Source organism: Xiphophorus hellerii, chromosome 7 (assembly GCF_003331165.1).
Source record: "Xiphophorus hellerii strain 12219 chromosome 7, Xiphophorus_hellerii-4.1, whole genome shotgun sequence".
NCBI lineage: Eukaryota > Metazoa > Chordata > Actinopteri > Cyprinodontiformes > Poeciliidae > Xiphophorus > Xiphophorus hellerii.
Genome location: NC_045678.1, coordinates 24,049,061 through 24,063,780, shown reverse-complemented (window position 1 = coordinate 24,063,780; position 14,720 = coordinate 24,049,061). Strand labels below are relative to the sequence as shown.

The following is a 14,720-nucleotide window of genomic DNA, read 5'->3' as shown; positions in this document are numbered from 1 at the left end:
AATCAATATGCAGAGCCACTGAAACTCCTCCCCACCAGCATGATTCCCATTTCCTTCATTAGCTTCAACCTTTAGAGCGATTTCATTTGAAAGCTTGTTTCAGCATCTCAGCTATAACCACTCAACCAGAAGTTTTTGTAACCAATGTAAACAAAAATACTGTATTACATAAAAAATGAGTTAATGCATCTTCCTACACTCCACAGTAAGGATAGAAGTCATGACTACTTCGAGAAGTTTGCCAAACCCTCCCACACATCGTACTGCACCAGCTGACAGATTTACATCCACTCCAGAAAGTCTAGATCCTGTCTAAATATATTATTTTATAATGAATGGAAGGGTAAAATTAGATATATTCCTTGTTTCTCCTACTGTTTATTTGACAATCTCTAGCTAGAACATTCCAGAGACAGGTTTCACTGTCTCTGATTGCTCAACTTGATCCAAACAATGACTCGCATCAATTTTCTTCATAGAATTTAAATTTCCCAATACACTTAAATTCAGAAAGATGGGTTCCTTTGTGTAAAACCGGTTTGTTCTCTGTCCATGACGAAAAGCTAAGTTAAAGATAGTTTTATTTATTGTATTCTGCACAACATCACGCTCTGCTTCTGCTTGACAAAGGAAAGCAGAAATATCTGCACATTCTCACCGTAGAGATACAAATTCCAGCTATTATCAAAGAACACGATGTCAATCTTACATACAACCTTTTCATTCCACCCTGATTCTTATAGATAATGTAGAAAAAACGGGGACACATCCAGGTCCCCATCTCTCCACATTTTCTCTGTTGCTGGGAGAAAACAAAACCAAAATCTACTCATACAACAGGAAGATAAGCTACAAATTATTGGTGATAGTAGATAGTAAGGTAATATTTCTGCATTCACAGCTTTCTCAAGAGAAGTTAAGTCAATGTATTGAGCCATTAAGTGAGGGGATGCAGCCTTCTGCATGGGACCAGTCTATATTGCTCTGCTCTCTTCTAGCAAATTCTCTTACTTGCTATACGGTGCTCTGCAGCATCTTTCTCAGCTTGTGAATCAACCTCCCTCCTCGGTCTTCTCCAACCCACTCCCTCCCCAACCAGTTTCACTTTGCCCAGTAATAATCCAGCTCTGCAAAACACCCTGTTTCTTGTTTTTTTTTTTCTTCTCAATGAATTATTAACAGCCATGCCCACAATGCACCTCAGTTTCTATAAGGAGGTAAAAGGGGGAGAAAAAAAATAAATAAACGCAGGAAAATGCATTCAGAAAACTGGCTGCTATGCACGGCAGTCGCTGCTATAAATACCCCCACCCATGCATTCAAGCTTCACCCCCTCCTTCCCAGTGAAAAGCGCATCAGCTAGGACAGCACTGCAGGGCCCCTTCGCTGGCTGGATGTGCACTTTTTTTTTATGCAAAGGGAGGGACACCAGTTATGTCATCGCTGCCACACCATTCGTGCTCGCTTGCTGATGCAACGCGGGCTGGTTGCTATTCATTGACTCCCTTTGCACTGTTTGTAGCACATGTGTGTGAGCTACTGCGGCTACACAGCATGCTCATGTCGGGAGCCGTGCTGCACATACAGATGAACTGTGTACTGTAACACTTCCACAAGCGGCAGTTTCAGCAGCATTTCTGCAACAAAAGCGCCCCACATGTCAACTAAACGCAACAACTAATCGCCTCATTTGAAAGCGTGAAGTCTGATAGAAGAGCAGAGAGAATTTGAATGCTTAATGTTTTGTTCAGAATCGCTGTCCCTGGTGCTGAAGCGTTTATACCGCGGACTAGAGATCCCCGCGGCAGGAACAGCTGCATAACTCGAAACTAACTTTTCAGGGGCTTGATCCTTTTATGCCAGTAAACTCCCCCAAACATTGGCAAGAAACAGCAACAAAAAAATGGATTGAGATTAAGTCTAGCAGGTCGATGCGTTTATCGACTCTGCGCCGTCCCCGATGTTGCAGACCTCCAGCTAAATGCATTTACCTACCTTACACAGCTGAAAGTTTTCCGACACCAGCGTCTCCTGGACGTCGATTTCCTTGGGAGTTGGCGCCGCGGTGGGAGTCCCAGCCGCGCTGCCGCACGATGGGGACCCCATAGTCCCCCCCGGAGAGGAGGTGGTCAAACCGTCCAGCACCTTCCGAAACTTCTTCATTTTCACTCGATCGGTCGAATGCTTTTAAGTGAGTGAAACGGAGGATACAAAAGGAAATCTGCTTCCTTAGTTTTCCCAGTGTTCACTTTGATGCAACAACCCTAATTCGTTTGACAGCAAAAGGGGGGAAAAAAGCGTCTCTTCCTGTGAAAGCAGGATGTACAGAGGGACCCCCCCTCTTTTTCTTAGGTGCAGTTCAAAAAGTCACAAATGCACCTCATCCTGAGCTTAATGTGTTGCCCATATAAAATGTTCCACTCTGATGGGATGATTTCAGCCAACGTTGTAGATGCAGGTCGTCTATCTCATCTCAGATTATGCACCAAAGGCCACTTAAACTACTCAACTTCATCTTCTCCCTGCATCCTCTAGTAAGATCCACTCCTGACCATGGAAACAAATCCCGCACCTCAGTTCCTTGATTTCATTAATTGCAGAACAGAGCAGAGATTCTTTCATAAGAAAGCAGCTTTAACATAAGGGGAAAAAATCCAAAAAGAAAGAAAGAAAGAACAACAACTTCGGACAGGCCAGTCCACTCTCTTCCCTCCGTTTTGTGCAAACAGCAGCAACAACAAAAAAAACACACACACTTTCACAACACGGTAGCCGCCAGTAACAGGAGGAGAACGAGGAGCCAAAAGCCAGCAGACGCAGAGGCAATGCAGTTAAAGGAGGTTGGTCTTCTCAGTCAGGCCACAAAACGAGACAACTCAGGCATCAAGCAGAAGGAGGGGAGATGAGGAAGCTTTACGTTCGCGCTGTGAACTCGTGGTTCATCTGCAGATCGATATGAGTCGGGGTTTTTAACCTGATCCTGCCGCGTTTTGAGCGTCGCTTCGCTGCAGCCCACACACAAGTGGCGGGGAGCTGTCGTGGTGCTGGAGGTGGGGGGGAAATAAAACTAAAATAACCAGCCAGCCCTGCGCCCCGCCCCACCTCTCTGTTTCTCCTCCCGCCTTCTCCTCAACGATTGGTTACAAAGCTCTAAATCAGAGAAACGGCATGATCAGGGCACAGAAGCAAACCACAATAATGGAGTAATCCACTTCAACATATTGCAGAAAACAAAGATTAACTTGACTCTCTTTCCATAAAGATACGAGAAGATCAGAAACCACCTGGTGTGGAAAACCGAGGACTGCAGTTATCTTCGAGTAAATTTCTCCTAAGGATTGCTTCATTTAACACATTTTATACTATGTTAACTTACGCATATATTAGCGATATTTATAATTTGTCTACATTAAGAAAGTAAAACAGTTACAAAAATAATTTTCAATCGTGCCAATTCATGTCGATTTTCTTGGTGTGGCATTTTATTTTGAAGTGATGAAGCATTACTGGTCTGATCAAACAAAGCTCATGTTAATATTAACTAATATTCGGAGTTTTAAGTATTTAATCCTTCCAGAACTCCATAAAATAGCATAAAACAGTCAACCACTAGCACTGATCACATTCGGAGAAGTTATATTTCTACTTTCAAAGCACTTTTTTCACATTTCACAAGAATCCATTTTTGGTTCAGGTCACAAAAAATAAGAAATCAATTAATTTTTTTCATCAACTTTTTTTTTTTAATGAAGAGCCATAGCTCCAGCCACAGCTGAAATGGTGCTGCACAGATAAAAATGATACAAGAATACATCTAATTAAATGACAAACACTAAACACACAACAATTTAAAGAAATTCTAAACTCAATGCAAAATATAATGGAACAAGAGAGTAAAACAGATATAATCAATACCACTAATAGTAGGGGAATGAGTGAAAGTGAAGGAACCTGTCCAATGTACAAATACCTTCACACTTGCTAACATAAAATGTATTTTAATTAGTCCAGTTTTTAAGGTAAATCTGTGCTTGTCTATTTAAACAAGTCAGCACACAAAATCATCTTATTTGTACAACAAAGAAAGCCTCTGTGTTGGGATGTGACCCATACTTGCCTATAGGGCCACAACAGCTGAAGTGCTTAAGATATTTAAATTCATATACATTTAGCTCCGTAGCTCCATTCAAAAGTAAGACAGAGAAGCTGTGTGACACTCTGTTAGCCTCTGCTGTACCTGCAAACCCCCAGCTGAACTCAGTGACTTCCTGCCTGCAGCAGGCTCCTGCACAGCAACAACAGATTTTATTAATTTATTCGCAGTTCATCAAAAAGTCATGAATGTCTCATTTTAAGGAATTTTTACACAACACTCAGATCTATACGCATATTGACTTTTTCCAGCATCTATCTGGCCACCTCGTTTTAAACCTGGCAGATGTACTGCTGGAAAATAAATGCAGCTTCACATTAGAGGTCACTTGGATGGCTTGTGTCCCAATTTTTGAAAGATTTGTCTTCTCCGAAACATCGGAGTCTGAACCACATTTGTTTCACGCCTTGCAAAAATGTCATGACTATTAATATCAGCACTGCAGAGAATATAGTATTTTAATAAAGCCGTAGAATGGAAATATCAAGCAGGCTGTAGTTTTCATCTGATTGTGTTGAGCAGGAATTACTTCTTTAAGCCTCCTCATATCTGCTTCCCTCACATTTCCTTCTCACAGCATGTGAAAGTACAATACGTTATTCCACAGCTGATTATATATAAAAAGATGTATTACCTGATTCTGTATACTCTATGCAGTATAATTAAATACTATCACTTAGGTCTAGCATTGAATTCTAAATATTTTATAGAACAGTATAAATTAGAACGATAATAAAATTAGATAAAAACCCATCTCATTTTTGAATGTAAATTTAAACCCACAATTATTAATACCCCTTGCAGATTTAGGTCTTAAGTAATATTTTACTTAAGGCCAACCTGCTTCTTCTGGTTGGAAGCAAAATGAATGTTTTAGAGTGAACCAGACAAATGCCTAACTTGAATGTGATGGCGAAAGTATGGAGGGTGCTAAAGTTTAGGGTGATGGCAAGGAGGCTTTGTAACTTAAAAAAACTTGGCCATTATTTCAGATAAATCAGCAAAATACCATGAAAGGCAGGAAAATTAAGTTATATAAAGTGCTTAACATCAATAAATACTTTTTGATTAGCTACTAAAGGAGGCATAAATACTTTCTAATGTGTTTTATTAAATAGAAATTTAAAAACGGTTATTTTTAAAACCTAAGAGATAGTTGCCTAATTTATTAAAAGAAAAAAAATGCTTTGGTTGAATGAAACAATTTTAAATCAAAGTCTCCAGCAGAGGCACAAACAATGTTTGACTTCACTATATAGTACTTATATTTACCTGTGCTAGTAGATCAAACACTGAAAAAGTATTTTACAATATATTATTTTATGTCAAACAGTGCATATACATGTGCATTTAGGACAAAGGACATTGAAATAATCCAGATTTCAATCTGAGGCATTTTACCTTCTTGATTTTTTTATGAGATCATGCTGAGAAACATACAGACTGAACCTGAACCGCAACACCATCTGACACAACCTGACCAGGTGGTGCTTCAGATTTAAGCATTTAAATCAAATTTTGTGAATTTATTTTCTTTCTAAAGTCAGGCGAACTCAATCTTTTAGTAAAAAACTGTGTGTTTAAAAATATATTGAGGCTTTTTAGTTATGGAAAACCTATAAAAAACCTAAATTAATTTCTGTGTACTATACAACTCGAAAGCATGTACAGTGAGAGATTGCATCAATCTTAATATGCATTGGAGGATAAACAAAATATAAAGCATGTTCACCTCACTTAGATGTTCAAGACCAGTGATGTTGCATAATCACTTACATCACCAGCCTCTGCCTCCTGGCCCCCCTTAATAATACTCAGCACACGTGATTGCTATTCTTTGTTCTCTAATTAAATAGAGAATCAGAAAAAACTAAAGTAGCATTTTCTGCAGACTCTGCATGTCACTATAACCACAAAGATATTTCAGTTTCTGCTTTTCATACCTTATGAAACTGATAGGTGATGTTGGAAGAATAATTTATTTCTTGAACTATATTACATGTACCATCAACACTTTAAATATCGGTTTTGATCAGTTTTACTACTTAGCAGGGGTGTCAAACTCCAGTCCTCAAGGGCCTCTGTCCTGCAGTTTTTAGATGTGTCACAGGCACTAAACACTGGAATGAAATGGCTTAATTACCTCCTCCTTGTGTAGATCAGTTCTCCAGAGCCTTGCTAATGACCTAATTATTCTGTTCAGGTGTGGTGCAGCAGAGGCACATCTAAACGTTGCAGGACACTGGCCATTGAGGACTGGAGTTTGACACCTGTGACAAAGTATTGTGCAAAAAAAAAAAAAATCATTATTAAACTTTAACATTATGTCATATCATATGCTAAACATGCAAAAAAAACCAATCAGATTATTAAAATGAGAAAATTCTGAAAAGATGAGATACTACATGGAGTATATGCTCCACAGCTGATTATATATAAAAAGATGTATTACCTGATACTGTATTAGTATGTATTAGTATTAGTATAAAACTGATTATCAGTTTGTGTTACTCGTTTCGTAGCTGATGAATCTGCAGGTTAAGAACATGAGAGAGACACCACCTTACTGACTGCATGTCTCTGGGAGTGATTTCTGGACCTTAAAAACCAGTTCTGGTTTAGTGTTTGTTTTTGTTGGTGGAAGGGCTGTGTGTCTGTGGTGGCCTGAAGAAAGGCTGTAACTGCATTGATACTGCTTTTAGAAGAGGAGTGTATACTTAGCTTGGTTTATTTATTATTCTATCATGGACTTTGGGTTTTAAAAACATTAGAACTAATCTTTCTTTGCTTTTCACATTCTACTTTAAGCTATTGCTACTTTAAATTATTTAATTTTCCCTTTTTCTGTCTATGGCCCTTCATTGTTGGAGATTTGCCATTACATCTATTACGAGGTTGAGTCTTACTCAAATTGTATGCAACAGGGTAATATAATAAAGCATGGCATTTAAGAAGACCTAGGTTTGATAGTGTAAGATGTCTCAACACTACAAGCCCTTGCTCTTGGATCAATAAATGGTAATTATTTTATTGCTTAAGTATTATGTATTACCATTAGTAGGAAGGGTCAGAAAATAAACCAAATATTGCAGAAAGTATAAGTACTACTATATTGTGATAGTTTGAAACATGTCCAGTTGAGATCCAGACACCAGGATTCTGATTATCATGTTGCTTAAAGATGTTTTCACTGTGTCTGTTTGCAGCACAAGTGCATAATGTTCAGGACATTACAACAATGTCATTTTGTGTGTTCGGTTCAAAGACAGTAAGTACGCGAACAAGCACCCACATACGGATTTGTTTTGGGAGTTGCATGGTAATTAGGCTGCTTGCTAATCACAGGTCAGAAATAATCAACAGCCTTTGTCAAGATTTAAAAACACAAAGCAATTTTGTAATTTTTGGGGGCGGGGATATTTTGTGTACTAAATCACATGTCTGCAACTGAAGCTGGCTGTGCTGATGTGATCTCTGTTTAAAATGGCAGTCACAAACAACCTCATTACACCGTGCTTTCCATTTTCAGCTTGATGTTTGGCTGCTATCAAGACCCATCAAAGGATGTCTTGAAGCCCTTTAGGATAATTATAGCTCACCATCCATTGAGGGGAAAAAGGAGAAACTCCGAACAATGATTATATGCTTGACTTCTCCATTACAGGGAATATTGCCCCTGTGTTCAGTCAGCTTCACCTCAGAGATGATTTGTCGAGGTTGATTAATTTTGAGAAGCAGGTGTAATTAAAAGTCTGTCCAAGAAATGTCAGCTTAAACAGAAATTCTCAAAAACAAGCATGTGCACAAATCCTGCAAGGCCAAGGATAGAATAAGGACACTTGCCTGAGGTCAAGTATCACATTATAGTTTGTTTGTATCTAGGAATAAATCATTCTGGCATAATTTACTATTCTGCCACAAAGTATTCTCAGTTTTAGGCAGACTTCGAGTGAGATTTCTGCTAGATGTAAATCTGAACAGGTGAAACTGTTTGTGACTTCACTAAAACATTTGAAATAGTTTGTGACATAAAATGTGAGGTATTTGAAAACAATTGCCCTAAATCAAAGTTGGTAAGACTAATGTGCTGACATTTAAATTTGTGTTACTTCACTTCAGAGGGAATAACAAAGTACTTTTGAAGGTGTTAGAAGCTTAAGCCTAACCAATAGATCAGAAAATTAGATCAATCATAGCAATGTCCTTGACATTGAATCTGCACAGCATAAAATCTGTACAGATTCAGCATAAAATCTGTCACAATCTTTGTCATATTTTTAAAGATGTGTCAGCAGTTAGTGGAAGAACTGAAATGAAAGTTGGTAGGAAGTTACAAACATATCCTAAGCGTACCATCAGACCTAAAATAGAACTTTTTTTTTTAATCAAATCCTGTTCATGCTACCAAGGGCAATAAAAATCAAGATTCAAATGAACTGGAAATTCTGTGGCAAAGGATGTTATAGCAGTGAAAGGTTTTTCTATAAAGTTGTTACTCAGGGGTGCTCTACACAATTATAGTTTTCCTTGTATTGCTTTTTGTCCAAAAAAAAAAAAAAAATCACAATAAATGTATTAAAGTTTTGACTTTAACGTGGTGGCGAAAGTTCAAGAATATGTATTTTTACAAACTACTACAATAATGACCAAAACACATAATCATTAAGACAAAAAGGTTTAGTTTGTTTTTACCATTTGTCCCTTGAATACATTTCTGATGTATTGAATTGTTTTTTAGTTGGTCATAATTCTTTAAAAAATGCTGTTGAAACTTTGCTTCACTCATTACCCTGAGTTTGTTTGTGGCAGCAGTAAGTTGCAGTCTACATCTCTGCATATGTTTTAGTAAAGCTAACACGTCAAAACTTCTAAATTAGATGAATATGAATGTTTTGTTTGTTTCAAGGTACATTTCTGGTCAAGTATTAGTTTTTTCATTTTACTCACCATTGTTTGTCTCTTTCAGACAGCCTGAGGAGGTGAATGGGAGAGGCCGGCCCAGCATTTCCTGCTTAAATGGCTGTATGATGTCACTGATTACATCACTGGGTTCTACCAAATGGAGTTTTTTTGTTTTTTTTTAAGTAATCTTTTGAGTTGCCCTATATTACATCTTATTTTGCAGACCATTTACATGAATTTGTAAATTAGATTAATAATCTTATTCCTGTTTCTTTGTTCATATTTTGTTGCTTGGTTTGACCTGTTAAGTTATGGTTAAATGACATTCAGATGTGTTGCCAGTTTGGTATAAGACCAATAAGATTTCAGATACTTGAGATGGATGTCAGAAACAAAAAATGCTAAACAATAAAATTCACCAGAAGAATCTGAAAATTATTTTCCAGTTAAATTCCATTTGTAATTAAAATGGCAAGTGCAAAAAGGTCAAGAAATATACAGCAAAAAATTTAAAATACATTTAAAACTTGCAATAAGTTTTTCAGTATTCATACTTTGAGTTTTATATTTCAAACTGATTAAATTAACACTTAATGATTCAAATATATTCCTCAAAGCTGATAGAACCTCTCTCACTTGCTGTGCTAGAGGTCACAGCAAGTGTTCAAATCATTGTAATGGCAAAAGAGAAAGAAATGAATGAGCAAGATATATATTGGATTGACATTATCATAAGAATCCTGTTATTATCTGATATCATGCAGCCCTGCCAACTTATTTTACAAAGAAAGCCCTTTTACAGTGGATTTTTAATTTAGTAATGCATCTTATATCAGTCAGCAGATAATCAGATAAATTGGTGTTTCAAAGGGAGAAGGTTGGCATCACTGTGTCCCACACTGGAACCCAGGAACAGCTAGTAGGACCAATGTTATCAGTCGGGGTGGGGCTAACAATTCATGTGAGAATTTTAATAGCGAGCAATGCAGCCTCAAAAGAAAAGGTCAAAGGATGTTTATTTATTTATCTGGATATGCTTATTTATCCCCTTCACAGATTTGCTTACTCAACCTATTGTGAATGTCCCACTGCTGCAAGCTCTCCAGAACAAATAAGCCTCTTTATTGAGTAAATAAATGGGATGGAGCATTAATATGACTGCTGTCAACTTTTTTTTTCTAAAACTGAGATAATTAATAAATTTGATGACCATTGAGAATATTATTGATGGATTAAAAAATATATATAAGTATTTTTGTTGGAAATAGCCTTTTTCAATGCCATTTAAATTTTTAAAAGGTAGGCAGTTCTGACCTTTGGTTTACATTTAGATCACAGATTTGGCTTTTCAATTATTTATGTCTTACCCAGTATGCAGCACTTAAATGTTGCGTGGATGCTGAAGCAAGGCTACCTCGTAAAATGTTGGTGAATTAGTTGTACAGAGTTTTTGTATTGTTTTGGTAATGTTACATCATTATCTGTTTGGGAAATCTATTACAAAGGTCTGATATTTTTTAGAATACCATAGTGATGATTCTAAAAGTCAGGCCTTTGGGATCAAAAGGCCTGCTAGGAAAACATTCTCAGGCCTGCTAGGAAAACATTTTCATCAGTATGGAGCTGAACAGTAATACATCTCTTCCTCCACTGACAGGATGTTTTCTGATTGCCTCATTGTCGACTCAACCTTCCATATGCTGTACACTCATGTTTGTATTAGGAGGCTATTGCTCTTTATCCACCTGCCATCTTTGACTCACCATGACTCACCTCATGGGCTCTATTGCAAACAAGGTTTTGTGGAAGCTATCATGTCATAAATGCTGAGTATATTGAAGGCCTATGGTACGTAATTCTGAACATCCTGTGTCATATTGAAAGCTTAATGAAAAAACACAAAACTTTCCCAATGGATGTGAAAGCCTGCATTATGGGGAAAAAAGAATAATAGCATTTTTTCAATTTTAGACTGCTCTCACAGCAAAATCTGAAGCAGCTATTTGATTTATCAAAAAGAAACAAGAAAAAGAACAGGCCCCTTGTTGTGTAATGATCCCCAAATGCCCTGAAAGAAAAACACAATGCAACCACAAATCATGCAACTATAAATATGGCTGTTCACTCACCTCCAACTATATTTGTTACAAATATTCATAATTTTCACACATTATGATTTATTTGTGTTGATAGTGATGTGGAAAAATTACAGTTAGGTTACACCTGCTAGTTGTATTGCTATATGTTTATTCTAAGTTCTGTATATTCCCACCAAGTTAAAGCTGTTTGGGTTACATGTACAAGGTTGGACTTTGTTTTTCCCCAGCAGCATGGGAACCAATCTGATTCCCATGCTTTGGATCCTTTATCCCTTTGTACAAAACTCATGTGTTGTCTCTGCCTGGCAGAGCTTTCCGTTTCAGACTTGCTTCATTATTGATTGTCCTGTGAGCTCTCTGAGTTGTGCACAATTCATGAATAAACCTGATTGAGTGATTTTACCTGAACAGTGCTTGGAAATAGTTTTTTCCACGACAGATAGCAGATGACATACAAAAAACATCACCATGTTTCAAATGTTCATGGGCAAACTTTAGTTGGGCATTGATGTGCAATGGAGCAATGGAGTGACCTCAAAGTCCTCCATGGTGGAGAGTTCACACACCTGTCTTCCTTTACACATTGTCAAGAAAATCCGAGCTCATCCCACTTCCCCATGCTGGAGATTTTAGTTTAACAGTAATAATAAATAAAGTTATCTTTAAAATGAATCACTCAAGTGACATCAAGGCCCAGCAGTAGACTTAGGTGTCAATAAAATAAATCTGGTTGTGTGTGTTGTTTTTGTCTCCAGCAAACTTTGCTTTAATTCTACTTTTTTCTATCTAATCATAAGAAATCATAGTCAGTCAGAAAGAGTCATTAAACAGGAAAAGCAGGTTTCCTGGAAAAAGAGGAAGTTTCCAGCCTGCAGATTTATAAAAATAGCTGAGACTATTCATTAATTTAAAGCATGAAAGTTTTAAAGAATTAAATCTAAACATTATTAGTAATTGGATAAGATTCAAGGTAAAACACTTATATTAATATTGGTTTACTTGTAATCATACTTACACTTACATTTGTGGGAACACTTATAAGAAAAACAAGTAACTGTAAACGTGGGTATCAAATAATTAGAATCATGGATTATTCTTGGTTTCTTTTCAGAAAACATCTGTAATAACTCACATTAGGATTATAATAAGGATAATTAATAAGTTATGGTTATAAAATCATAAATGAATGATAAATCAGAGAAGCTGAAGAAAATAAATGTGATATAAGTTATGGTTATAAAATTATAAATGAATGATAAATCAGAGAAGCTAAAGAAAATAAATGTGATATAAATGTGATTTTGACATTGAACTTGAAATGGTGTAAAAGGTGTAACTGCAATTAAACATCACTAATATGTTGTAGGTAGATAGTAGGTGAAAGGTGAACGGTTAAGGGAAAAAGGGGAACTAACAGGAGAGCAGAGATGATCAACGCCTTATTTAGGTAAAAGGTTGTGCAGACAATGGACATAGGAGGTTGAGCAACCCTGACATTAGCACAGACATCAGGAAATGTCTGTAAGACAGTGATGGATATGAGATCATCTGTCTGAGCAGTCAGAAACCCTATAAAAGGTGGGTGCAAAAGAGGAACCTTTCGTTGGATCCTCCGGGCAGCTTCGAGCCAAGAGATGGACAAAGAACTCTGCAGCTGAAGAAGAGCCGGGGCCACGGAGCCGAAGACTGTCCTGCCATGAGGACCAACCCGTCAGCCCTGCAACATGTGGCTTCGAATCGCACTTCTCTCATCGGCTGGGTTCAGACCCCAAAGACAAAGATGAAGACAAAGACAAAGGCAAAGACAAAGAAGAAGAACTGGTGCCTTTTTTCCTGCCAGCACCAAGTCCTGTGTGACCTCACCATCCATGCGGAGAAGAAGCTCATCAGACCTACAGAGATTCCTGCCTTCGCCGATCAACATCTTCCTCCTGCTGCAGCACCTTCTTCATCTTCAATCATCACAGAGATTCCTGCCTTCGCCGATCAACATCTTCCTCCTGCTGCAGCACCTTCTTCATCATCAAGCCAGGTCTGGGGTTCGAAACGTCAAACTCCGTCCGTCTCTCTCAAAGGTTCCCTTTTTTAGTTCTCAGTCAGCAGTAGGGAAAGATAGACTAGATGATTGATTTTACTTATTTGATCATTTCTGCTACTGAATTAAGCTGTACTGACCCTTGCAAAAATGCCTTACTAATAAAATATTTAGCATAAAGAAAATCTAAAAGATGTTGTGGACATTCAGTTAATGAGTCACCTTAAAGTTCTTTGATGGTTGTAAAATAGCTCTGATGTTTGATTCTGGAGAGGAAAAAGTTTAAAATGTTTTTAGGTTGCTGGTAGCCCAAATTTAAAACGTCATCCTTGGGACTCGCCCGAGTCACTAAAACCTACCTGGTTCAATAACAAATGCAAGTTGTAAAATAGAGAACGAGCGACCGTTAACAGGTGTGCTCTGTGAAACTAGTTGGCTGTAGGCTGCTCAGTCTGGCTAATTCACAGGGGGAAGAAGGGTGGGACACCTGGATGTAGGCCTTCAGAAAACCAGGCGAATCGTTTCTCGAAACCAGCTTAAACAGAGTTTACTTCAGTTCTGGACAGGGTAAATCCCGGCAGATTTAGGAAACTCAATTAACCCGTTAGAAGGAGAGCTGGTAGCACATCTCCCCTCTCAGAAGAGGAAGTAGAGAGTGAGACAGTAGAGACAGAAGGGGGGGGGGGGGTGTTGCGCAACAACAACATGAACTCCAGAAGAAGAAAGCTGATTAACAACCACATGGAGCTCTGTATTGACATCTGATTATTTTTCTGCACAAATAAAAATAAGCAATGAAGCATCACACAGCTGTTCTAGATATCACAAAATATCTGGATAAGGTTTAGACTAATTTATTTTTGGCATGATGAAGTTGCTACTTATCAAAAGTGTCAGTCTAAGTGTTCATGTATCACAGACCCTGCTAACCAGAGTTCCTTATGTAAGGTACAATGCTGAGTGATTTCTCAGGTGTGCTGTGAAAGAATTAAATGCTCAGCTATGGTTAGATTTGTCTCGGAGGTATAGAAAGCACAGGAAAACTAATAATCTTGGCCATTTCAATTTTCTTACAATTCAGTACGTCACTAAAAACTTATCAGACTTTGTTAAGAGTGTCTTTTTGAAAGCACTACAAGTATGAACAGTTTTCACTATGGTCATTTTCATGGTAATATTAAGAGTTTGTGGGATTTCATTAAGGGCTAATAATTCTCACCATAAATCCATCTTAAGCTCAATGTTATCACATTTTTTGACCTAACATTAATGTCCAGCTTTGTCTTTTTCAATTACTTCTAAGCTCCTCCTCTGTTGCTGAATCTATTCATGTCTGCTTGTCTACTACTTTCCTACTTTCCTGCTAAAACTACTTCTTATTTAAGCTACCATTGCCTTTCAAATGCCTGCCGGGTTATTCGATAAAAGAGCAGAAGAGCAGAGTTCAGAAGCAAAGTGAAGCCATGTAAAGTTTCCCTTTAAATCAATTTCCAATTAAGAATGCTTCCCTATCAGTAAGACTACTTGTAAT

At 37.6% G+C, this 14,720-nt stretch overlaps 1 protein-coding gene across 13 annotated transcripts in view; it reads right to left on the bottom strand.

Annotated features, from left to right (window-relative positions):
• The window catches only part of stxbp5l (syntaxin binding protein 5L), a 154,389-nt gene extending 151,321 nt beyond the window's left edge, over positions 1–3,068 (bottom strand). For 7 of the 13 annotated variants that reach the window (XM_032568478.1, XM_032568473.1, XM_032568479.1 and 4 more), the window contains exon 1: positions 1,996–3,067. In XM_032568478.1, coding sequence (XP_032424369.1) covers positions 1,996–2,163 — 168 coding nt within the window. In that variant the 5' untranslated portion in view covers positions 2,164–3,067. Of the gene's footprint in view, positions 1–1,995 lie in introns of all 13 variants that reach the window. The other 6 variants (XM_032568467.1, XM_032568471.1, XM_032568468.1 and 3 more) reach the window with 1 other exon arrangement.
• Positions 3,069–14,720: the final 11,652 nt, after the last annotated feature.